Here is a 24,770-nt window from a genome sequence, read left to right as displayed (position 1 = left end):
AGTGTGACAAGGATACATAGAAGATGAGAGATGGTGATGATGTGGATGAGTGGTATACTGTAATGGATAGGAATAATGTATGTAAGTGGCTATACTCTTACAGTAGCTACTATTGAACAACAGGTATTGATGATACAGTGTTCATGCAGCCCTTGGGTATGAAAACTGTAGGACAGCTGAAAGATGGGAAACTGTTGTGCAGAACATTTGTCAGAATTACCAAAGCTGAATTAGAAACTTGAAAGGGTCTTCCACATTTACATCCACATTCCTATTCCTTGTCAGCTCTCTCTCCACTTCATAAACCATACAAATAGTCATAATACTTATACACCATCCCCTTGTACCTTGCACTGTAGGCACTGGAATGACATTAACAGGCAAGCCAGCACCTGTATTTGTACTATTGTACACAGACTTGAAATATCTGACAACATGTTTGCCCACTAGTCTGCTGGGTCTAGCAGGACCTTCAGCTGCACTTGTATATGTACTGACTACCAGAAATGACTTCAGTTGTGTCTCAACACAGCTGGGTACATTCCAACTCTTGTTCCAGTAGTAGTGGTAGAAGTAGTAAATACTATAGGAGTGAGTACACTAGATTGAGTAGTTGTTGCAGCTTGAAGAGCATGGCCTGTACCTGTTGTAGGTATGTACTCATGCCTGCTAATAGAATTGTGAGATTAGAGAAGGAAATCATTGAGAACAGATGGGAAACATGCTTTGGGGATATGATGCTCTGGAAGTGTACCTAGTACTGACCCATTTGTTATTAGGCAATTGCAGGATTTGTACCAGACATGCCTGTGGTTACTTGTGTGCCATACATTGTACTGCCCATCATTACTCCAACATTCACAGTTGTGAACTTGTATGGTTAAAAGGTATGCATGTTGCATCTCTGTGTATTAAGATTGCTAGTAATATGTAGTAATTGGAAGGAATGAGTGCTACCATTGTTGAGGGAGAGACAGTATTTATTCAGTTGTGGACAATCAATGTCACAGACAGAGGAACAAGAAGCACTCAGCCACATTGTCCATCCACTCATTTTTATTTTTATTTTACTTAAGTTTGTCAAACATCACACATACTGTCATTCTTCCTCTTCCTGGATAGTCTAGAATGTCAATCTCTCTACATGTAACTCTTTCCTAATAGTAACCTTACTACTCTCTATCCTCTTTACAAGGTTTCAGAGCCATCAAATAAAAGGCAGTAGCCTAATGAACAATAATTTCATGTATTGTATAGTATTGAGGTTTCTCAAGCATTTTCAGTGTTATTTATAATATGTATATTCTACAGAATACAGGACAGTTTTAATTGATTTTTAAACTCTGGAATTTTGACAATTCAGATTATTTTTCAAAACAGATTGTGTAGTCACTCTTTATACCTACCTGTATTTGTATATCAAGCTGTGATTGGATATCTTCCCAAACTCAAAAGGGGTGATCACTACTACTTTTCAAAAATTCATCACCAGTTTCTGTGTTTTTAACTATTAACAATATTAGCATGTTAAAAAACAGTAGAACTAATTATATTCTCCTACCTATTACAGTGACTGACTCTAAATCATGACTATTAGAGCACCTACTAGTATCAGGTCCTTTAACAGGTGTTCTGGTAACAATCATTTGTAACTTATCACCCATTTGTCCTAAGGCTTGCTTGTCTAAAGTGTATAATAATAAAGGCATTTCATACCTCATATTATATATATGAAGGTACACACATATAACAAGTTTTTCTCTAGCCTTGTGCTACTGTGCTTCAAATTTCATCTCTTGATATGGTGAGAGTGTCATTTGTATTTTCTACTGTAATGTAATTGACTCTGATGGTCTGCAAGTCAGGATAGCCATAAAATTTCACAGCTAAATTAATAATGGAGTAGATTAGTTTGCAGTCTTATGGCAGACAATACAAAGAATGACAGAACATCATTACCATCAGATGCATGTAATATTGTAGTACACATTACATCATTACCATCAGATGCATGTGACATTGTAGTACACATTACATTAAAGCTATTAATCATAAAGGCTAAACATACAATCTGAACATATGTTTAATAATATAAGAGTGCTCTTTACCCTTCACAAACAAGAACAGATACAAAATGCAGCCAGGCTTCAGATGAATGTACTGCAAAATCAACTGCAACATGAGATGCTTGATGAGTTATAGTCAAAAATAATACATTCCCATTAAAAACAGTTGCAAGAATCAAACTTGGCATAGAAGGAACTAGTGAGAGAACACTTCACTTGACTAGGCAAGAGTTCAACTCTTCTCATCACAAACTGGGAATATCATGTACACTAGTCAGGAATTGTATCAGCATTGAAAAGACTGGTATTGAATTTCCCTTACTGATCATCAATGAACAATAAGGTCTACGTGCAGTACACCAATGCTGACTTGTCTCAATCACAACATTTTGGGCATGTAATCCGACACCAATTAATGTTCCCTTGCATACATGGTCCTATGCAACATACACAGGAATCAAGTTTGCTCTAGTGGGAACTGAAACTACACTTATCACGGATGGTCTCAGTGGCGTTGACATTATACTGTGTTGGATTCGTCTCGACCACAGGAACTCAGTTCAAAGAAGCCAGCGTCTTCGAAGACGTTTGTAATTTAGAGGATCAATAAATCCCACCATTTGGTCGAGTGGGACATCGGCACCAACCCTATTACACGCATCGCCCCGCGGAAGATAACCCAACTGTATATATGTTGACCTGACCTCGATGCATACACTGAATGTAGCCTATCCACCTATACAAATTCACTTATAGCCGTTCATATCATGTATCTGAACATCGGTGCCTGTAAATGCGATGTTAGTGAACATCTGCCCGGGAAGACATGTCCAACACACTTTGTCAGCTAACTCGCTCGTATCTACCCTTTCCTCAGGCTCTGGAATGCCGTGCAAATGATTGCGACGGCGATTATCCAAGAAATATGAGTACTAAATGACACGGTATTCAGCGTTCTGCAAATCTTCTAATAATAGTGGCTCACGGATAAAAAGAGTGTACCCAAGACCGAAACGATTCCGAGTGCACCAGTCACTAAAATTAAGCATTTACCCATGACTAAGCTTTTGTTACTTTGATAAATGTAAGTTTTATCCTACCAGCAAATCCTTTTCTATAGTCGATCTCAGCACATGAAAAATGCAAAAATGCAGACACGCACATGTACTCAGGCCCTTCCGTAGAAGGGAATATATGCGATCCGAGTATGGCCCCACACTGCCCTGCCGTCATGATCATCGGCATCCCTGTCGCGCGTTTTGTCTCCGAACCCAGATTGTGAGCGTCTGCAAACAAGATTACAGTTAGTTGCCACTCAACTAAGGGTGTCGGAAGCATGCGAACACCATGCTAGGATGAGCCCAACTGCTGTATACGTCCCTGCAGTAATGCAGAAGACGGCAAAGTAGCGCACGTGGTTGTCCATCCGAACAATCAGAAGAATCCTGAAGTTGTCGAAGCAGCCTCATTTTAGACCAATAAAGAACTGCAGAACAGGCTATTTCACTTACAGAAATCCAATCGCGCCAAGTGCACTTGTTGCAGACAAAAATAGCCCTCTATGCTGGGTACGATCGGAAACATAGCACGTAAGGATCAGTAAGACAACTGCGGCAGCGTAAGGTGGGACCGTTAGTAATTGAGCGACCGCGTCCGCTTCATCATTGCGATTGTTAATCGTAAGTGTGAATGAACTTGACTAAAAGCTCACAAACTCCGAAAGTTTTGATGATGGTAGGCAGAAAAGCGGAAGTCGACGTAACAGCACAGTTAAAGCCGAAATAAACCACACCACCAATATACACCTGCACGAGATAGATTACAAATGGTCTGTGCCGCCAGATTAACGTAGGGAGATGCATACTCTCCAGTCCTTCAAAGCAGCCCAAATATGCGCTAAGCGGTCAATACCACTTAACATTCCGACCCATGAAGCGAGGGAATAGAAAATATGCATACTCTTGTTAATTACGAAACCATCGTCACTGCTGGTGGCCCGATTCCTTCGCTCCATTGCGATCTTTCTTTCAGTGTCGCTGAGGAACCGTGTCATCTCTGGCCTGTCAGGTAGGAAAAACAAGGCTATGATTCCCATTAGCACCGATGGTATCCCCTGCGTACCAAAGATCGTGAATACAAGCGCTCATTAGGTGGAAATGATAACTTGCCTCGACGATGAACAGAAGGCGCCAGCTTGCAATAGTAGTGCGAGCACGTTGGATTCCGAATGCAATCAGTCCTCCAAATGCGCCCGAGGCTGCAGGAAAACTTTGGTAGTATGCAAAACGTAGACCAATTTCTCGTTTGGTATAGAAGTAGGCTGTGGTGAAAGAAGGTCAGCATATGAAGATTGTACCTGGAATTTCGAAGACGGACACAAATAAAGAGGAATCGCAGGACTGAAACCAGTCTCGAAAGCTCCGAGGAAAACACGAGCAACCATGAGACCCGTGAAGCTGAACCCGGTGGACTATCCATTTTCGATCAGAAATTTACTTTCACACGGCAGAAGCTCAGACTAGCCATCAGCGTCGAACATATTCCGCATCCAATACCAGCCACTCCGAGCCATAGTCGAGGTGGGAAAAGCTTTGATACCACAACTGCGGGAATCTGGAACAGACCCTGTAAAAAAGCTTTGAGTCTTTTCCATGCTAGATAATGATGCCAAGGTGAACGCACATATGAAAAGAAATACGAGGAAAAAATCCAATCGTATAGAGTTCCCGTTCGATCTCCGTGGAGAACATCTTCTGGGAGTCCTTGAAGTCGTGCATTTCCTGGATTTGCTCGATCCAAAACTGTCATAATAAGAGATTCGAGCTTGTTAACAGGCTAAGTACTTAGGTTAATCTGAGCATACAGGTGAAGAGATACATTAAGCAAACGATCGGTAGTATACACCTATCGAGTTTTCGGACGAGCCGTCGTTCGTCAGAGACCTCTTGGTTCTTCTCATCGCAATTGAAAACAACGTTATCGTGATAAGCGACAATCTCCTCCTCTATAATGGCCACTTCTTTCGTCTCGAAGCCCTTTGCAAAGCCTGTGTTGCTTTCGGTGGTGCTCATAGCAGTAAGAGAACGAGTCGTGTAAGCCAACAAGCAAGCATGATCGGTCTATTCGCATCGTGTTAGTAAGTGAGAAGTATACCAGGCTTCCTACCAATGTGTCTGAGTTATTTTTACAGGGTAACAAACAACCAGGAGAGGAATTAGAAGGTCGAACCTCTTGGACTAAGTATTAAACCAACGCGGGCCGGCAGTAATCACCAATCAATTCAAGCTCCGGTTTAATTTTTTCCCTGGTCACCTTTTTGATGATACTTCCTTCAGACATGCAGACTAATGGTTGACTCAGTTGGTATACTCAATTTATGTTCAATGGAGTCTGCTGCCATATCCTTAGGTCACACGGTAAACAGGTGATCATGCTTAATCGCGGCCGCCAAGCATATCTCAGAAGTGCCGGTTTACTAAGGAGCTCCTACGCACCTCATTGGCCGATTTTCCGTAGAGGTGATCACGTCGACGATTATGAGGTATGAAATCTTCGAACCCATTATATCAATTGGTCAGACGGAGAATACTACTCAAGCTTACCGACAAGACGAAGGCACGGAAGGTGGTAAGGAATTCAAGTCCACGGGTCACTATAAAATAAAAACGAGTGCGTGTAGGGCTATCCTACTGCATCATCACACGCCCACCTACCAGCGAACCCTCGCCTGTAATCGGAGAGCACGTTGATCATAACTAGTGAGGGGAATATGGTGAAAGAACGCACATGCATAGTGGGCCTTCTGTCGACGGGAATACCTGTGAACCGAGGATACTCCTATATTGGCAGATGGTCATGAACAGTGGAATACTTGTTGCGTGCTTTGTCTCCGATCCGAGATTGTGCGCGCCAACAGGCCAACAATAATCTGGTTGATCTCTTAAGAAGACATTGATTGCACCATGTCCAGATGCAGGTTCCAGAGAAAAGTCACCTAAGGTATTGGATTTCCCTTGGCTGATCTTCAGTGAACAATAAAGTTTACATGCGAACGCTGATCCCACTCTAATTGACGTTCCCTCGCATGCATAGGCCTACTCAACATACGCGAGAATCATGTTTGCTCCGGTGAAGCCACAGTTACCACGGGTGCCGCCTCTTGCTCAGACGCATCGCTCTGCGGAAGATAACCCAATTCATACATATTGAGCTAAGCTCAATTCATACACTGAATGTAGCCCATACGCTGTACGAATTCATTCATGGTCATTCATGTCACGTATCTAAACATTGGTGCCTGTTGATGCAAAGTTAGTGAACAGCCGCCAAAATATTATGTCTAACGCACTTTATCAGCCAGCTCGCTCGTATCTACCCTTTCCTCAGGCTCTGGTATCCCGTGCAGCTGATCGCGACGGCGATTGTCCGAGAAGTATGAGTACTGAATGCCACAGCAGTCAGCGTCCCGCGGGTCCTCTTAATATAGCGGCTCACTGATAGAATGAGTGTACCCAGGACCGAAACGAGTTCGAGTGCGCCAGTCACTCAAATTATGCAGTTACCCGAGAATCAGATTTAGTTACTTCAATGTACATATGCAAGTTTCAGCTCACCGGCAAATCCTTTTCTGTAGATGTAGACAATCTCAGCACATGAAAAGTGCAAGAACACGGCAACGCACATGTACTCAGGCCCTTCCGTAGAAGGGAATATATGCGATCCGAGTATGCTTCCACACTGTCCTGCCGTCATAAACATCGGCATGCCTGTTGCACGTTTTGTCTCTGAACCCAGGTTGTGAGCGTCTGAGAACAAGATCATGATTAGTTGCCGTTCAGCTAAGGGCGTCGGAAGCATGCGAACACCATGCCAGGATGATCCCAATCGCCGCGTGCGTCCCAGCAGTGATGCAGAAGACAGCGAAATAGCGCACGCGCTTGTCCGTCCGGACTATCAGAAGAATCCTGAAGTTGTCGAAACAGCCTCATTTTAGACCAGTAAAGAATAGTGGGACCGGCTACTTCACTCACAGAAATCCGATTGCGCTAAGGGCACTTGCCGCAGACAAGAAAAGCCCTCTATGCTGGGTGCGATCAGAAACATAGCACATAAGGATCAGTAAGACCACTGCAACAGCGTAAGGTGGGACCGTTAGTAATTGAGCGACCGCGTCCGCTTCATCACCGCAATCGTTAATCGTAAATACTAACTAAATGAATTTGACTAGAAGCTCACAGACTCCGAACGTTTTGATGATGGTAGGCAGAAAAGCGGAAATTGATGTAACAGCACAGTTAAGGCCGAAATAAACCACACCACCGATATACACCTGCACGAGATAGATTGCAAATAGTCAGCTCTGTTAGATTAACATAAGAAGGAACATACTCTCCAGTCCTTCAAAGCAGCCCAGATATGCGCTAAGCGGTCAATACCACTTAACATTCCGACCGACGAAGGAAAGGAAAGGAATATATGCGTACTCTTATTTATCACAAAACCATTGTCACTACTAATGGCCCGATTCCTACGGTCCATTGCGATCTTTCTTTCGGTGTCATTGAAGAATCGTGTCATCTCCGGTCTGTCGGGTAGGAAAAACAAGGCTATGACTCCCATTAGCACCGAGGGTATTCCCTGCATGCCAAAGACCGTGAATACCCGTAATAATTAGCCGAAAAGGATAGCTTGCCTCGACAATGAACAGAAGGCGCCAGCTTGCAACGGTTGCGCGAGCATGTTGGATTCCGAATGCAATTAGTCCACCCAATGCGCCAGAGGCTGCAGCAAAACTTTGGTAGTATGCTAAGCGTAGACCGATTTCTCGTTTGGTATAAAAGTAGGCTGCGACGAGAGGAATCAGGAAATGAGATTCGTATATGGACTTTTAAGGACGGACACAAATAAAGAGGAATTCCAGGACTGAAACCAGTCTCGAATGCTCCGAGGCAAATACGAGCAAGCATCAGGCCCGTGAAGTTGAACCCGGTGGACTGTCCATTTTCATTAGAAATTTATTTTACAGCAGAAGCTGAGACTAGCCATCAGTGTCGAACATGTTCCCCATCCGATACCAGCCACTCCGAGCCATAGTCGAGGTGGGAAAAGCTTTGACGCCACAACTGCGGGAACTTGTAATAGACCCTGCGAAAAGTTTTGAGTCTTTATCACGTTGGGTAATAATGTCGAGGTGAACACACATATGAAAAGAAATACGAGGAAAAAATCCAATCGTATAGAGTTCCCGTTCGATCTCCGTGGAGGACATCTTCTGGGAGTCCTTGAAGACGTGCATTTCCCGGATTTGTTCGATCCAAGACTGTTAGAATAAAAGAGCCAAGGTTATTGAGTGGGCTCTTTTGAAATGGTACGACTAGCCGTAGCGTACAAGCAAAAAGATACATTGCGCAGACGATTGGTAGAATGCGCTTGTCGAGTTTCCGGACGAGCCTTCGTTCGTCGGAAACCACTTGGTTCTTCTCCTCGCCATTGAAAATAACATTGTCGTGGAAAACGACATGTTCCTCCTGTACAACAGCTTCGTGTTTTGTCTCGGAGCCGTCCTTTGTAAAGGCTGTGTTGCTTTTGGTGGTGCTCATAGCGATAAAAGAACGGGGCGTGTAAGCCAACAAGCAAGCATGAACGGTCTATTCGCATCGTATCTAGTGAGAATTATCCCAGGCTTTCTATCAATACTTTTAAGTTATTTTTCGCAAGTGAACAAAGAGCCAGGGCAGGAATTGGAAGAGCCATTCTAGCGTCGAATCTCTTGGACAAAGTTGCAGGTGTTCAACGCGGGCCGCTGCTCACTCAAACAGATTCAGGCTCCGATTCAACTTAAAAATCTCAATTCTTCCGCTTTTTTAACGATACTTTTGACCAAGCAAACTGATGGTTGGGTCAGTTGATATATTCCGATTGTGTTCAATGAGTTTTGCCGCCTTATCCATCGGTCACGCGGTAAACAGATGATCATGCTAATCTACGACCAACAATCGTATATTTGCACGACTAAACTACAGGTTCACCTCTGCGACGTCAAGGCACATATCTGAACATAGGTGCCTACGTAAATTTGTGCGTTTAATATCCGATTTTGTCTGATTTAATAAATATTTCGGCACACCTTATCGGCTAATTCACTCGTATCGACCTTTGCATCTGGCTTCGGTTTTCCATAGAGGCGATCACGTCGACGATTATCTAGGAAGTATGAAATCTTCCAACCCATTATGTCAAGTGGTAAGATGGATGATACTCGTCGATTATAAGCTTACCGACAAGACGAAGGAACAGATGGCAGCAAGAAATTCAAGACCGCAGGTCACTAATAGAAGTGCATGAAAGGGCTATCCTAATGTACCAGAACACGTCCACCTACCAGCGAATCCTCGTCTGTAATCAGCCATTACTATCATCATTGGTTAAAAGGTGAATATGGTGAGAAAACGCACATGTACAGTGGCCCTTCCGTTGACGGAAATATCTGCGAACCAAGGATACTCCCGCATTGGCCGATCGCCATGAACAGAGGAATGCCTGTCGCACGCTTGGTTTCCGAACCAAGATTGTGGGCATCTAAAGGTCACTTATGAGCTGGTTTATTCCTTTATAAGGAGAGAATTCCGAACGTACACCACGCTATTATGAGCCCAATAGCGGCGAACACCCCGCTAGTGATACAAAACACAGCGAAGTAACGAACATGTTGATTTGTCCTTTCGACCAATAGAATCCTAAATGTCAGATAGTGTAAGAAGCATAGACTCTATGGAGGCAGGAAAGCGATCCATCGACCCACAAATATCCAATCGCGCAAACTGCATTTGCGACGGACATAAGAAGGCCCCTATTCTGGATCCGATCGGAAGTATAAGACGTAAGTATCATTACAATGGCGGCTACGGCATAAGGCGGGACGGTGAGCAATTGAGCAAGCGCATTTGCTAAACGATCCCGTTAGGCTGGCACGAGATGCAGTGAGAAACCTAGGCGCACTGAAACCGAAAGTCTTGATAATAGTAGGCAGGAAGGCCGAAATAGATGCAAACGAGCAGTTTATCCCGAAAAATACTACACCGCCAATGTACACCTAGCATGATATGCCAATTAACAAGCCGCTCCCATAAGCAATGGGAATGCTTACCCTCCAATCTTTGAAACCAGCCCGAATGTGAGCTGGTAGGATTCGCTATTTAGGCGAGGAATGCCCAGCTTGATGAATGATTTGTACGAACATTTGTTCACCGTGAATCCGACGTCTCCGCTGATCGAGCGTGTCCGGCGTTCCATTGCTAGTCTCCGCTCGTCTTCCGTAAAGAAATGCGTCATTTCTGGTCTGTCCGGCAGGGCGAAAAGAGCAATTACTCCCATGAGCATCCCAGGGACTCCCTGTTTGGAATGTACGTAAGGAAATCGACAATTATTGTAATATTAAGAAAAGGGCATATACCTCGACTATGAATAGGAGACGCCAATTCGCAATCGCTATATTCGCGTTTTGGATTCCGAAAGCGATGAATCCGCCGCATACACCTGCAATAGCGGAGAAAGTCTGATAATACGCAAGCCGTAAACCGATTTCGTGCTTGGTATAAAAGTACGCTGGAAAGAATATACTTAGCGTTGAGTCTGGGTCTATAGAAGACATACGAATTACAAAGATAAAGCGGTATTATCGGGCCAGAGGCGGCTTCAAATGCGCCAAGCATGACACGATCAATGAACAAGCCAGTAAAGTTGAATCCTGTGGCCTAGAAAGTCTCCATTGCTCAGCATGCATCGAAAATGCTGAATGTTCTACGGACGAACCATGAGTGTCGAACAAATTCCCCATCCAATAACTGCCAATCCAAGCCAGCGACGAGGCGGAAAGAACTTGGACGTTATGACCAGGGGAACTTGGCAAAGGATCTGTAGACAAACGCATAGTGGGGCATGCCTATCTATTCACATTCATCTGGATTTCAGAGAGAAACCTACATAGGAGAAGAAGAAAGCCGAGAAAACCCAGTTATACAGTTTCCCTGTCGGATCGCCATGGAGAGTATCTTCAGGTAGTCCTTGCAGACGCGCATTGCCCAGATTTGATCTGTCCAGGACTATAAATGGGTATAAGTGAAGTAGGTCAGTACGATCTACATAACATTAAACTGGGATCTATCGACGCACAAGCAAAGAGGTACATCAAGCAAATGATTGGTAAAATGCGTTTATCAAGCTTCCGAACCAGCTTCCGTTCCTGGACGGAGATCACCAAACTCTTCTCCTCATCACTGTTACTTGTGTTATCCTGGCAGGCAACTCTTGTCTCCTCTATTTCAATGTCTTGCTTTTTGATAGATCCGTCATGTTCAGAGCTGCCCTCGCGCTGGATGGTACTCATCGTAGTCAGAGAGAAAGCGAACACGTTCAGGGCACCAGCTTGAATGGTTTATTCGTATTCAGACAAGTAGGTGAAAGTTATCCCAGGCTCCTCTGTCACGACACCTGCCTTATTAAAAGGAACTGGATGGAAAGCCGGACCTGTAATTAAATTATGCTATTTTAGAATAGAACCTGATGCAAAGGCTTCGTTATTCATTTTCAGCGATAATGCGATTGGTTACTAACGTATGTATTGCAATGGAGTTCCGCAAAAGCTCAATCAAATGGGTCCGGTACCAAACAGCCTGACCGATTGGCTTGGAGGCAAGAATAGTATTCCTGGCACGCACGTTCCACCGCGCAAACCGAATCGTGCCCGCGCCACTCGCCGTCCGGCGGACACCTTCTGAGATGCTTGCCGAACTGCGGACGCACTTGAATTAGCTTGCGAAGTAACACATTCTCGAACGTCTTCTTATGTACCTGCAATGCTCCCATGGGACGTGGCTCGGAATGTTCGATGACGGTAACGGAAGCGCTTCGTGGTGGTAAAGACGCAGAGATGAGTGACAAACGTGAGCATAACGTGGACCGCCCGTTGGTATACGCTTAGTAGACTGGCTTGCCACAGGCAAAGAAAAAGTCATACCTCCGATTTTATTCGCTGTGTGTGTATTGCCTGTTTCCCTCTCCTTAAGTGCTGACGAGCCGTCAACGTTTTTGTTTTCGTTCCTTCGGGTTGCGCAATGCACAAACCTTCCGAAGATGCCAGGTGTCCGATAACGACGATAATTGTGTCAAATACAATTCCGGACGAACAGTAGGAAATCCTACTGAATAGCCAGCAATTGCATTCCAGAATTGCCCAATGGCATAATCCCTGTCACTGATGATACCTGAATGTAGTTTATCTGCCCCAGTATGATCTAGTGGGCTTCTAGATTTTGATGTAGTATTCCCTTCCTGTAGTATGTTCAAGTTGTAGTCCTCATAACAGCACCAAGGAAATGCTATCAGCAATTCTATTGGTCGACTCCGATTAGAGATCATTAGATTCGATATGCTTCACACCAAAGATATATGTACAGTGTATATGATAAATCGCGACATCATCTCTGGATCTAGAAGCAACAGAGCGAGCAGCACGTTAGAAAGGCACAGCACCCAGCAACGCTACAAACAAATCAAGTTAGCCATCCATCCGTTACAGTACTTTGTGGGCACGGTGATTTTGAACCCAAGTATGTGACGCTCGAGATAAAAAGCTGATACAGGTGTAAATACAAGAACAACCGAAACTCACCATTGACAAGTATCCATCATGCGCGGTCCTGACAATCGTTCCTTCCCAGGCGAAGACATTACAGAGTCTGCGTCTCCTTCAGCGCCGTGTCGTCCATTGGGAGGCATACCGCTATGAGGCCGGGGCTGATTGTTATTTATGGTGTTAGGGTCGATAGATGCGTATGGTGGGGGATGGGAAATTGAGCCGTGAGGACCATGAGTCGGGGGTGAGGACATCCTCGAGATGCCCGGAGGTCCTTTGAAAAGAAAAAATGTACGTCAGCTTTGAAAGCGGTTTTACTGTCGACTTCAGCCGCGAATGCATACCTTGTGGATAGTTACCCGTCAACGGTCCATTGTGAGGATTTGGAAATGCTGGTGGTGGCGAACGAGGATGTTCGATATCCGAGGATTGCGTACTAGGGATTTGAGTCGGGAAGCTCGGTGCCGGACCGTTGGTGTTCATGCTTGGTTGGGATGGTGGAGGGGACGTTTGTTGCTATTCGATGTGGCTAAGACCAACAAGCAGGTCTTATGAAAAGTAAAAGAAAAGCATCTGTTGTCCTTCGTGATTGAATTTGTCGCAGCTGTGCATGGCGAACGTGATGATTCGATGCGCGAGGTGCGGGACTCGGCCATACAAAGCCGTTGATGGAAACTACTTTTCCGTTTTCATCTCGTGATCCCATCGAGCATTGCTTCACATTGTCAAATTGCAATAAGAGGATGATGATTGATAAATTGTATAGTCATGCTTGTGATTTCTTAATTTCATCTACATTCCATAACAAACACCGTAACCATGGCCATTTAGTTGTTGGTCATAAATCCCTTTACAAATACAAATCGTCGAATCTAGCAATTTAGAATACATTATTTCTGTTGAAGCGTAAAGCCCGTCCTTCCTTTGTGCTAGCAGACACTGCAGGCGCGGAAGCGACGGACGAAGGTGAAACGTCATGAGAAGCGGAGAGTCGAGCAGGCTTAGTTACAGCCGAGATAGCGGAAGCAGACGAATGAACGACGCTGGACGTCGCGACAGCAGAACTCTGACGCGCAGAGTGAGATTCCACCGCGCTCGATGTCGCGGTGGCGGCGGTCGCTGATGATGGCTTGACGGAAGCAGACGGAGATGGTGCTGCTTCGTGAGACGATGTAGCTGTAGGTGCTGGGAAACGTGCGTTTGTGCACGGACCGTTGTCCGTCCAGTCGTCAGCGGCACCTGCTTATAAGCATGTTGAGTCGATGAAGATAAGGAAAAAGGGTTGATCCGAGAACATACCACCAGGCTGGTCAGCTTGAGACCACCATTTTGCGGTCCAGAGATGTCCGTTGAAGGTCACTTGCGAACCGCCGTTGTACTAAAGTGAGGTTCGTCATTTGGTAATTCATATAGTGCACGAGTTACTACGCACTGCAATGGAGCTTGACCAGGGGGCAACACCTGCACAGCTGCCAGCTGTAGGCACAGCGGTGCTTGATGACGTGGACGTTGATCTGGTTGAGGAGGTCGTTCGAGTTGATGACGAACTCGAGGGTGGCACAGGAACGTTTCCACCAGTCATAGCATTCTTTGCTGCGATATCGTATCTCGAGTTCGCTATTCTCCTCATCAGGTTCTGATCGAGTCGTAGACTATTTACATACGTACCGTAGGCTTGACTAGCGTCCCACATCATCACACCACCAAAGCTGGAGAACTGCGACTGGGTAGTTTTGACGATACTGGCTAATGTCCCAGCGTCGACGAAACCAGATCCGGCAGCGGTGCTCGAGGCAGGTGCACCGATGTATACCTTTACGTTCTTGTTTGGTGAAGTGTTGTGCGCCCAATCGTCCCATTGCGCGAAGTTCCATGCCTAGACATGCAACGTGATAAATCACTGATATAGCAGATAAAAAATAAAAATAGCGTACGTTGGGATTGTTGAAGTTTTGTAAGCCACAGAAGTTGTTATCTACAACGTCATGCCGATTAATGAGCACAGTATCGCCTTAAAGTATAAAGCACTTACAGAACTGGACATAAACCGCATCAAAGCCGACCGCGTTAATAACAGCACCGAGATTCGCATCCGGGAAGGGACATTGTGGCGCTGCCGTGATAAAGTATTTCTTATTGGCACCTTGGGCATGTGATCGAATGCGCGTTACGAACGCCGCATATCCAGATGACCCGCCACCCTCGATGTCAAGATCGATCCCGTCAAGAACTGCGGCACCGAATGGTCGTGTAGAGCTTGAGCCGCCGAGGAAGACATTCCAAATTGTGTCCGCGAAGGTTTCGGCTTGTGAGTCTGAGGTAAAGCCGATAGCACCGGTTGCGCCACCGATACTGTGTCATTCTTTTTAGTTTAGGTGTGTATTCCAAGGAAATAGCTACTGACCTGAGCGTGACGATTTTGCCAGCTGCTTGGCATGACTCGATGTCAGGAGCCAAAGCCGCACAGTTTGGAAGTTGAGTTCCGGGGAACGTCGCATTGTCGTTCTGGTTACAGATCTGGTGCGTTTGTTAGTTTCTACAACTGTACTTAAATGTGTTCCGCTACGGAAAATAACGTACATTTGACAGATCGATCGAAGGAAGGCCACCCTCACCAAATGCCGCTGTGAGGAAAGCGAGTGGGAAGGTGTCGGTAACACTGTCCGAAGTACAGTAGAAGCCTAGACGCTTCTGGAAGTTGGCGACATCGCTATGCGTTGCGCCGTACGAGTTTTGGCCCCAGTACCTAAGCAATGCTCAATCACATATATAATTCGAGAATGATGTGAAGGTTCATACAGGACCAACTAGAAAGAAGAAGGTATAAGACAATCTTATCGGAATGGATCGTTATGTGACTCACATTATCATTGCGTGATATGTCAAAGCCTACGGCAGCATGAACGAGAGACAGCAGCGAAAGAGCGGCAAAAGAGAGTGAAACCATGCTGTAGGCGTTGACTAGTACGAATGAACGCAAGCCGCTGCTAGCTGAGAGTCGAGAAGACTGAGGGCTTCTTCATTTCTTTCCCCAGACTTTTATACGACCCATAGAAAACAAATAAACTAGCAGATAGCATATAATAGATTGCCAGATTGCCAGCGAGTACGTCCACGCATCTTGACAAAACGAAGAGCAAGGGGAAAACGCTGTCCATACGCAGCAAAACTACGATAAGCGATACAGTTTTCTAGCATAAAGGGGTTTTCCGCGCTTCTTTCAGTGAGAACGCAGCTGTATATCCGAGGGAGTGCTTTCAATAAGCAAGCCAGTTTGAGAAGACACAGATGATCAAGGAGAGTGAACATTGACGTGGCATACATAATATTGATATTGACGGACTTAGTCTTGGGAGTGCGCTCCGGCACATGGACTCGGAAGAGTCAAAGCTTGTGCCGGACGACGATCGCGTGCATGAAAATACAAGAAAGACAAGCGGTCGACAAGGAGAAATTGACGTAGAGTATTATCAGACGGGGCAGCACGCAAGTCCATAATGCGCTGTAGATCAAACATGACGTGTCAGCCATATGCAAGGCAGCCTTCTTCTGCTTTCCTTACGTCGCGTGGAAACCGATCTAGGCGGTAAGTGGAGGTCCAGTGACCGACCTGTAGTGATGAGAATGTATTTGAGCGGAACAAGGAGCGGGATGCGCTGGCAGCCGATATAACAGAGTCGTGTGAACAAGGGCAATTCACGTTGAGCCAGAAAGACATATATGCAGTATCGGAGAAAGTAAGTGATACTTTTGACCCACGGTTATAGGCCTGCCAGTGACAATCACAATCCTTGAATTTGACGTACTGAAGTCGGTGAAATTAGAAGTCGTCAGTCAGCAATTGCGGAAAAACCTGTGACTTCTAGAGATGCTTTGTCATCTCCATCGCTGGTGCTGACTGATCCTCCCGGCAAACGCCGTTGTTATAAGCAAAGCGTTTGTCGTCCCATCCGCCACTGTCTATTCCGCTCCACATTTGCACAACAGTGAGTACGCTCTTCTTGTTTAGATTTGCCGTCGTACAGCAGAAAGTTCCGCTGGATTGGCTGGGATGGAGAAGTTCTGGTTGGATTGGATGAAATTCGGTGGATTGAGTGTCGTAAGTTTGGATGTGTTGCTGACCGAGACTCTATCCGCGTAGAAATGGGTCGCCGTCCAGCTCGTTGCTATCGATACTGCAAGAACAAGCCCTACCCAAAGTCGCGCTACAATCGTGGTGTTCCCGACCCGAAGGTTTGCACAGGTCCTTAATTTCGTTTTTATATTCCGATTTACCTATTCGTAACTATTTCGGCAGATTAAAATCTTCGACTTGGGCCGTAAGCGTGCATCTGTAGACGATTTCCCATTCTGCTGTCATTTGGTCTCCGATGAATACGAGCAGCTATCGTCGGAAGCTCTCGAAGCAGCCCGTATCTGCGCGAACAAATATGTAACTAAGGTTGCAGGGAAGGATTCTTTCCATCTTCGCGTGCGGGTACACCCCTTCCACGTCATCCGAATCAACAAGATGTTGTCTTGTGCTGGTGCAGATAGGCTGCAGACGGGTATGCGTGGTGCATGGGGGAAGCCCTATGGAACCGTTGCGCGTGTGAATATTGGGCAGATCATCCTTAGCATCCGATGCAAGGACTCCAACGCGCATGTCATCCAGGAGGCTCTTCGCCGTGCCCGTTACAAGTTTCCTGGTCGCCAGAAGATCATTGTTTCGAAGAAGTGGGGATTCACGAATGTTGATCGTGAGAATTATCCGAAGTTGAAGGAGGATAAACTTGTCGTTCAGTGCGTTTCAATTTACTCCTTATTTTCTCATAGTTAGTTACTAATATTATTTTGCAGGGATGGCGCCTATGTCCAATTCATCCGCCCTAAGGGCCCGCTCGAGTCCAACCTCCGTGCACAGCTCAAGGCATAATTATGTTACATGCCCCTTTGTACAGTAGTACATGTGCCTTTATACAGCTGCTATCTGCATTAAGAAGCTTGTTGATTCAGTATGCCCTATATTCACTACGCCGTCCGGGAGATATGGACGGTGGCTAGGGGAAACGGGGCAAAGATGAAAGATTCCGATTGTTTCCATCCTGCTCACCTGTTGTATAGATGTACATTGTATGACGGCTATGCTTGAGGTGGGTACACTATTCAACTAAATAAATTGTTTAATTTAATGTAATGAAGAACCTCGGAGCTGAATCAGGCATGTGCGTTTCTAAGAATAAGATACAGGCGATATTTGCTGCCTAAAAGAACTCTAAACTAACCAAATCTTGAGACCGGCGTCGTCCATGCCAGGAAGTAATGGGAGGAGACAGCGATAACGGATGCATACACAGTTGTGAAGGCACTACTTTTCATGTAGACAATGTTCCCTGGCCGATGTAGGAATACTTATACACTGGGCGGCATCTTTGGTTATTTAAAGTTAAATAAAGAGTGCAGCTTTGAATTATTTTTTTCAGAGCTCTCGTAATAAGTATATAGAATATTGTGGCTGCGAGCGCTGTGGCACTTGATATATATTAAGTAATAACATAATCCTTCCATAAACGGAATACGATAATGTGAAATGACGTCCAGTCTTGACTCTTCCACTCGCTGCACTAGCGTCTTCCTCCTTCCACCATCATCTGCTGCTCGCCCGCCACCTCCTCTGCTCTCCGCCGCCGCAAATAATTTATCTTCAGGCTGCTCGACGCGGTTAGGAGAGACGCCGAAAAGACCGAGATTCGAAGCAGGGTCAGGGAGCGAGGCACCGTGTTCGCGAAGACAACGAGATTCTGATACTGCACTCAACGCACATATATACATCTCCACAATATAATACCCTCTCGCCTCCCCTGCCTCCCCTCCGTCTCTGCCCACCACCACCATCACCACCGTTCTCTCTGCCAAAGAAAACAGGGACATGCCGTTCTCTTACATACGTGAACCGACTCCGCGTTCCGCTGATGCAGGCCAGAACGACTCCCGAGGCCAGCCTGCTCACTCAGGCCAGGCTCATCCTCCCCAACAAACTCATTTTCAGTCGCAGCAAGGGTTTCCTGGCTATAGCACCTATCCGTCTGCGGGCATGGTGATGCAAGACTTCGCTCCGGCGAGTTACAGCACCCGGTCCAGGCCTCTTGATATGCATTGCTCTACAGTAAGCGCCGGTCCGTCCTCCTCCTCCAGCGGCAGCAGTAGTAATGGAAAACAGTTTGCATCTCCCTCTCCTTCCTCCGCACACCCCGGGGGCGGCGGAAACGAGGGCATTTTCCAAATGCCTGCTTTCCTCATGGGAGGTTTCGGCGGGACACTTGCGCCAGGAGGAGGCGCTGAGGTACTCACCCCGTGTACCATGGGCATGTTAAGCTCTTTTTCTTCGCCTTATGGCCTTCTGCAGTCATCTCTTGGCAGCAGCAGCTGTAGTGAGAAGGCACTTTCGTGGCAAACACCGTGCGTTTCATCTCCTTAATCAAATTTCATTCCCGGATCAATACTATTGTATTTTTGCGAGCTTCTTTCTCTACTACAATGATGGCAGCAACTGACATTTATCATGTAACAGCAAATGCTATACGATCGAGGAGCAACAGCACCAGGATGACGTCGCTGACGGTGCTGCATCTGCACCTGTAAGTGCGTCTACGTCCGCTTCAGCTCATACGCATTCCAAGAGTCCCCCGGCTCCGGCCGCGGCGTCGCCCTTTGGATATCTAAATGCCGATATGTCCCAGGAGCAGAAAATGGACACCACTGTTCAGCAAGAGAGTGAGGCCATGGATGAAACGTCCCGCCCAATTGCACGCCCGACAGCAGGAGCCGTCGTCCCCTCAGACGAGCATGCTCCTTCGTCTGTACCATCGATGGAAGTACATCCCATGGACGCACTTCGACAGTTTTCTCCTCAGGGAGTCTACGCTCTAATGCCCTCCGCAGGTCTCCCTCTTTACTCCCAGTCCGGGTTCGATATGCTCAGCATCCTTGCACGTGTCGCCCGACGTCCTAATCAGACTATCTCTCTCGGACCAGTGGATTTTTCCTGTTCGTTCATCGTTGCTGATGTCCGACAGCCAGATGCGCCTGTCGTTTATGCGTCCCCAACATTCTGTGAACTCACAGGGTATTCTGAGGGTGAGATTTTAGGGCAAAACTGCCGTTTTTTGCAGGCTCCTGGAGGGCGCGTTGCGCGCTCCGAGATACGCCGCTTTACCTCCTCGGACGCGGTACGGGATATGCGCTTCGCTCTTGACAAGGATCGTGAGGTTCAGGTGAGCCTGGTCAATTACCGAAAGGACGAACAACCATTCGTAAATCGCGTATCAATCGTACCTATCCCAGCTACGGATGATGGATCAGAGATTGCTTTCCATGTTGGATTCCAGGTCGACCTTAATGTGCAACCAGGACTCATTACGCAACGCATGCAGCAAGGGAAGTTTTACTCTAGTGATGATCCAGGTGATTCGTTATATAAGAGTTTGACACCAGCGGAGAGGAGTGCTAGAGGCCTCGGAAGGAATCTTCGTGCACTACTTTCCGATCCGTCTTTCCAATCTTCTGTGCCCCTTACAGTTTCGTGCAATTCTGCACAATCTTCTGCCACTGCTACCAGCTCTACCACTGACCCAAACACGTCGGCATCAAGCTCGAGATCGGCAAGTAAACCCGACACGCGCGACGAGCGCCAATGGCTGCATCTCCTCCTACTCGAACACTTGCCCGACTTTATTCACGTCCTCTCGCTTAAGGGTCACTTTCTTTACGTGTCCCCTGGTATCACCCGTGTTTTGGGTTACTCCCCAGCCGATCTTATTGGCAAATCCGTCGGCGACTTTTGCCACCCAAGTGATGCGGTTCCGCTCCTGCGCGAATTGAAGGAAAGTACAGGTCATACCGTCGTGCCTAGTGCAAATGAATCAGGCGACACTGCGTCCGGTGAGGGACACGAGGCACGACAAACGCACATGGGCCAGCGTACCGTTGATTTACTGTTCCGTATGCGGACCAAGGCGGGCGGTTACGCATGGGTTGAGTCGATTGGCCGTCTCCACGTTGAAGCTGGTAAGGGTAGAAAGGCGATTGTCCTCAGCGGGAGGACATGTGCCATGCCTAATCTTCGCTGGGGAGCCATCTCGCAGGCTGGGGGGATCCTCGGGACTTCCACATCTATTATTCCGCATGGGTCACTTTCTGGTGGTTCAGCGCCCGAAGAAAGCTCTGGAGAAGAACGTGAACTCTGGGCAATGCTTTGCGAAGATGGACTTTTCCTCGTTGCAGGTATGGCCTCGCGTGAGCTCCTTGGATGGGGTTCTGCTGAGATGATTGGGCGCTCCATTCGCGACTTTGTCGTATCCGACGATGCTGAACCCCACTCTCCCAGTACTTATGCTTTTGCATCTGCGGAACAAGTTCTTACTGCAGTTAAAATCGCTTACGCGGGAGAAAGTGGTACACAGAAGCTCTCGTGTCGAATGAGGAGACGGGATGGCGAAATGGTATCGATGGACGTGACTTTGTATGCTAACGAATCGCGAACGGTCAGCGGTCGGATTATTGTGCAGTTTAAGATCCTGCCGTCCCCCTCTTTGTCTGCACCGGCATCTGCTTACCATTCCCAGCTCTTCTCTCCGACGTACCACACCTCACCTTATGTACATCAATTCACGTCCTCACACCCCCATAGTCATCCTTCCCACCCGTATCCTCACACACCGTACGTCCACTCTCATGTTCCCGCTCATGGCCACGCCCACGCAACATTCTCCTCCAGCACCGCAGGGCGGATCTCTCATGCACCGACGACGAACGCCTTCGCCGAGTTCGAGACACATAGGGGTACATCTTGGCAATACGAACTCCAGCAGCTCAAGTACGCAAACGATAAGCTGCGCGAGGAAGTTGGCGTACTTGAGACGCGGCAGCGGCTTCGGCGGCAACAGCAACAACAACGTCAGTCGCACCAAGGTACCTGGATAGAGAACGTCCAGGCATAGTTGAATCAGTTTCTCCTTTTTTTTTGTTTGTGTCCCTCTCTAGGTTGCTTTTATACTGCATTCTCTTCTTGAATTACTGCTCATCGAATTACATTGAACATTCTCATCTGGGAGTGCATATAATAGTATTACATACATACGTACAATACTGTAGAGGTTTAAATTTTGAACGTTCGTGTATCCTTACTCCTTTTTCTTCTTTCGTTTCGTCTTCGCTTCCTTCGGGTTGTTCTTGATGTAGCACGGTCGGATGAAATTAACATTGACTGGCTGGTTTGGTTGGTTCCTTTCGTTGACGCATGTTACGTTATGTACATGTTCTGGCTATTTTGTTTCAAAAACATTGTAATAGGGCTCTCCTACTTTGTCGTTCGGAATTATGGATTTATATAATTAGTATCGAAGGATTTACAATATTATAATGATTGAGTTCGAAAGGAAAGGGTTCTGCGATTTACTCACTTGGGAGATTGATTGGTTCAACATCGATTGCAGCGCAAAGTGCGACTCCGCGGAAAAGTCCGTGCCAGGAAACCTTGAACGCACAAAGCTCCTTCTCCTTGTTCCTCTCTCCTGCCTCCCAAGTAGACTCTAAAACATGAAACGTCAACCCACCGTAATTCATAATCCTTAACGGGACCCAGTCTAGGACAACAAGCCAGGAAATCACAAATAATGTCTCTTTTCTCAGTTAAAAAGGTATCACTCGTCAGCGTAGCTACGTCGAATGGGTGCCTGTGATATTTGACGGTCCAAGTCGATCAATATATGCATGTCGGCCATTCGCCATTCTCCGGCGACTCAGCGTAAAGTTTCCCGAGTGTGGTAGATGCCACTTACCAACTGTGTCAACTTCAAAATGTCTACTGTACCTTGCCTTGCCACGTCAGACGTCCCTCTCAGCTTCGATCACCTGTATCTGCTTGTTATAAATAGCTCTTATGGCGGCGAGCTTGTACAAAAATAGCACATGGGTGCAGAAAAAAAGGCCGTTTTTGAATGTAATCTGGTGTGCTTATCACACTTGGTTCTGCTGCGCATGGCTTCCCCTTGCTTTCATTGTCTATACATATGTTGTTGTGTACATGCTGGCAGCCTCCAACTTCGTATCTCTCTGAGGTTGTACCTGCGTTTTTCGCTTTAAAAGCTGGCTTGGGAGCGACGATATGTGTCTCCAGTCTTTAGACTCTCTTACTTCGCTGGTACCGGTTTCCAGGTGCTGATACGTCACCTCAAGCCTTAAAACATGTTTTCGCTCGCCTTTATTGTCTTGTCAATATGTCCTTTTATTCATGCCACACTCGGATTCGATATATCGCGCAATGATAATGTGAGTATACTCTCTGTTTGCTTTTTCGTGTCAAGCTGCTCATATAGCTTTGAAGCTCGTGTTGTAGGGGACACCCTTCCTATGATTCCATTTCTATGTGATTAACGTGATGTAGATATTGGGGACAAGATTCGTATGGCGCTACAAACCCCGATGATGTTGCCAATTTCCAAAAGCCTTTAGGCTTCTATTGCACATCGGATAGTGTTACAGATACCTTCCCAGTTGCTTTCCTCACAGAGGCTTTCGGTGAGGGCGGTCTTCCATCGATTGATCTTGCGAATGTGAGTTCAGTCTAATATCATACAATTGACTATCCATTCATACTTCATGCATATCAGACCTGTAATGTTAACGATAATGCTACATTTCCGGGAACACAGCTTCCAGATTGCTCGGCCCTCGCACCCGATATCGAGGCTTGCCAAGCTGCGGGTAAGATCGTTACGCTAAGGTCAGGCATCATATCTATCGGTTTCTTCCGTTCGCTTGGTGCTGAACTGGGATGTACACAGTATCGGTGGTGCAACTGGTGCAATCACTCTTAGCTCAGATTCCGAGGCTGAAGAGTTCGCAGACACGATTTGGAACATCTTCCTTGGTGGCTCGAACTCGACTCGACCTTTTGGCGAGGCAGTCCTTGATGGTATTGACCTTGATATTGAAGGTGGAGGGTCAACTGGATACGCAGCATTCGTTTCACGTATCCGCTCGCATGCACAGGGCGCGAGTAAGCAGTACTACATCACTGCCGCTCCACAATGCCCTTTCCCCGATGCCAATCTGGGTGCTGTCATCAGTGCGGTTGGCTTTGATGCAGTTTATGTCCAATTCTGTGAGTTCAGGGCATATCTTGTAGATGCAATGTCACTAAAAATTATCACAGACAACAATTTTTGTGGATTACAGAACTTCGATGATCCCAATGTAAGCCGGATGAACCTTTCGACCATTAGTTCTATCCATCTTATTGACGTGCTGTTCCAGGCATGGAATTTCGCACAATGGGACGACTGGGCACATAATACGTCCCCAAATCCAAACGTGAAAGTATATATCGGTGCACCAGCTTCAAGCACCGCCGCAGGCTCAGGTTACGTCGATGCAGCGACGCTAGCAAATATAATCCAGACCACGCAATCGCAGTTCTCGAGCTTCGGAGGCGTCATGATGTGGGATGCTAGTCAAGCCTACGGTACGGATTGATATTATGTTCCTGTTTCCTATTTTAAAACAAGACAAATTTGTAACTATGTATTTTTAGCGAATTCTAGGTACGACATAGCGGCGAAAAGTGCCTTGACAGGAGGATCCGTTACTGCATCTCCATCCAGCTCATCATCTGTTGCTAGTACCTCTACTACTATTAGCAGCAGTTCAATTACGTCGACGTCGTCTGCAAGCACTGCCACAGCCACTGCCGGAAGCTGCGCGGGTATCGCCCCGTGGTCCAACACGATTGCCGTATGTAACATCATACCGTTCAAAGCTTCTCCCTAACTTTGGCCCTTTGCAGTATCCTGGAGGCTCTGAAGTGACCTACAATGGTCATTTATGGACTGCGAAATGGTGGTCCGAGGCAGATATCCCTGGCGGTACGTAAAATTTACTCGTCAGTAATCGTCTCTGACCTCGTCCGATTCAACCAGGCGCTGCAGGTGACTGGCAGGACGACGGGCCCTGCACAGACACCGCATTTGCAAGTCTCCTCCAGACTGCTTCTGCGTCCTTTTCACCAGAGCCATCTTCTTCGATGCCGCTTC

The 24,770-nt window shown here is 46.6% G+C and overlaps 6 protein-coding genes across 6 annotated transcripts; 3 read left to right on the top strand and 3 right to left on the bottom strand.

Moving 5' to 3' along the window:
- Positions 1–2,776: 2,776 nt before the first annotated feature.
- On the bottom strand, positions 2,777–8,665 carry FOMMEDRAFT_171165 (MFS general substrate transporter; the record flags this gene model as incomplete). The annotated part of the gene is made up of 30 exons (XM_007271439.1): positions 2,777–2,853; positions 2,906–2,998; positions 3,052–3,101; positions 3,167–3,180; positions 3,229–3,352; positions 3,411–3,511; positions 3,578–3,722; positions 3,778–3,871; positions 3,931–4,126; positions 4,188–4,386; positions 4,443–4,536; positions 4,569–4,691; positions 4,749–4,901; positions 4,955–5,185; positions 5,557–5,616; positions 5,669–5,718; positions 5,780–5,793; positions 5,853–6,088; positions 6,415–6,507; positions 6,561–6,610; positions 6,680–6,693; positions 6,748–6,871; positions 6,930–7,030; positions 7,097–7,241; positions 7,302–7,395; positions 7,455–7,703; positions 7,765–7,910; positions 7,966–8,059; positions 8,123–8,210; positions 8,283–8,665. 30 exons carry the CDS (start codon positions 8,663–8,665, stop codon positions 2,827–2,829), a joined length of 3,585 nt encoding a protein of 1,194 aa, XP_007271501.1. The 3' UTR covers positions 2,777–2,826.
- A 439-nt stretch (positions 8,666–9,104) lies between these two features.
- FOMMEDRAFT_114422 (MFS general substrate transporter) lies at positions 9,105–11,451 on the bottom strand (the record flags this gene model as incomplete). Its single annotated transcript, XM_007271438.1, has 15 exons — positions 9,105–9,131; positions 9,193–9,285; positions 9,344–9,393; positions 9,448–9,461; positions 9,521–9,644; positions 9,702–9,802; positions 9,868–10,012; positions 10,065–10,158; positions 10,213–10,244; positions 10,304–10,457; positions 10,519–10,670; positions 10,726–10,819; positions 10,878–10,979; positions 11,049–11,167; positions 11,238–11,451. 15 exons carry the CDS (start codon positions 11,449–11,451, stop codon positions 9,105–9,107), a joined length of 1,515 nt encoding a protein of 504 aa, XP_007271500.1.
- Positions 11,452–13,473: 2,022 nt separating this feature from the next.
- On the bottom strand, positions 13,474–15,885 carry FOMMEDRAFT_23797 (glycoside hydrolase). Its single transcript, XM_007271350.1, has 10 exons — positions 15,563–15,885; positions 15,499–15,506; positions 15,280–15,445; positions 15,104–15,216; positions 14,732–15,051; positions 14,634–14,674; positions 14,368–14,575; positions 14,132–14,316; positions 13,999–14,077; positions 13,474–13,938 (listed from the first exon to the last, which is right to left on the bottom strand). Exons 1-10 carry the CDS (start codon positions 15,644–15,646, stop codon positions 13,580–13,582), a joined length of 1,563 nt encoding a protein of 520 aa, XP_007271412.1. The 5' UTR covers positions 15,647–15,885; the 3' UTR covers positions 13,474–13,579.
- Positions 15,886–16,842: 957 nt separating this feature from the next.
- On the top strand, positions 16,843–17,614 carry FOMMEDRAFT_96993 (60S ribosomal protein L10; the record flags this gene model as incomplete). Its single annotated transcript, XM_007271390.1, has 3 exons — positions 16,843–16,932; positions 16,997–17,481; positions 17,539–17,614. 3 exons carry the CDS (start codon positions 16,843–16,845, stop codon positions 17,612–17,614), a joined length of 651 nt encoding a protein of 216 aa, XP_007271452.1.
- A 993-nt stretch (positions 17,615–18,607) lies between these two features.
- On the top strand, positions 18,608–21,677 carry FOMMEDRAFT_31982 (uncharacterized protein; the record flags this gene model as incomplete). Its single annotated transcript, XM_007271370.1, has 3 exons — positions 18,608–19,137; positions 19,250–19,320; positions 19,342–21,677. The coding sequence occupies 3 exons, from the start codon at positions 18,608–18,610 to the stop codon at positions 21,675–21,677; spliced, it is 2,937 nt and encodes a 978-aa protein (XP_007271432.1).
- A 1,446-nt stretch (positions 21,678–23,123) lies between these two features.
- FOMMEDRAFT_96939 (glycoside hydrolase) lies at positions 23,124–24,610 on the top strand (the record flags this gene model as incomplete). Its single annotated transcript, XM_007271386.1, has 7 exons — positions 23,124–23,291; positions 23,349–23,461; positions 23,523–23,842; positions 23,894–23,934; positions 23,995–24,202; positions 24,272–24,382; positions 24,534–24,610. Coding segments are annotated over 7 exons (1,038 nt in total), but the record flags the coding sequence as incomplete, so codon positions are not given.
- Positions 24,611–24,770: the final 160 nt, after the last annotated feature.

Source organism: Fomitiporia mediterranea (assembly GCF_000271605.1).
Source record: "Fomitiporia mediterranea MF3/22 unplaced genomic scaffold FOMMEscaffold_17, whole genome shotgun sequence".
Classification (NCBI taxonomy): domain Eukaryota; kingdom Fungi; phylum Basidiomycota; class Agaricomycetes; order Hymenochaetales; family Hymenochaetaceae; genus Fomitiporia; species Fomitiporia mediterranea.
Note: the sequence above shows the minus strand (reverse complement) of the source record. Positions and strands in the feature narration are given on the sequence as shown.

Coding starts and splice junctions, on each gene's coding strand:
- FOMMEDRAFT_23797 (XM_007271350.1), bottom strand. CDS start 15,646: ATGGTTTCACTCTCTTTTGCCGCTCTTTCGCTGCTGTCTCTCGTTCAT. Junction 15,217..15,279: donor CTTCGATCGATCTGTCAAAT/GTACGTTATTTT, acceptor CAAACGCACCAG/ATCTGTAACCAGAACGACAA. Junction 15,052..15,103: donor GGCAAAATCGTCACGCTCAG/GTCAGTAGCTAT, acceptor AGAATGACACAG/TATCGGTGGCGCAACCGGTG.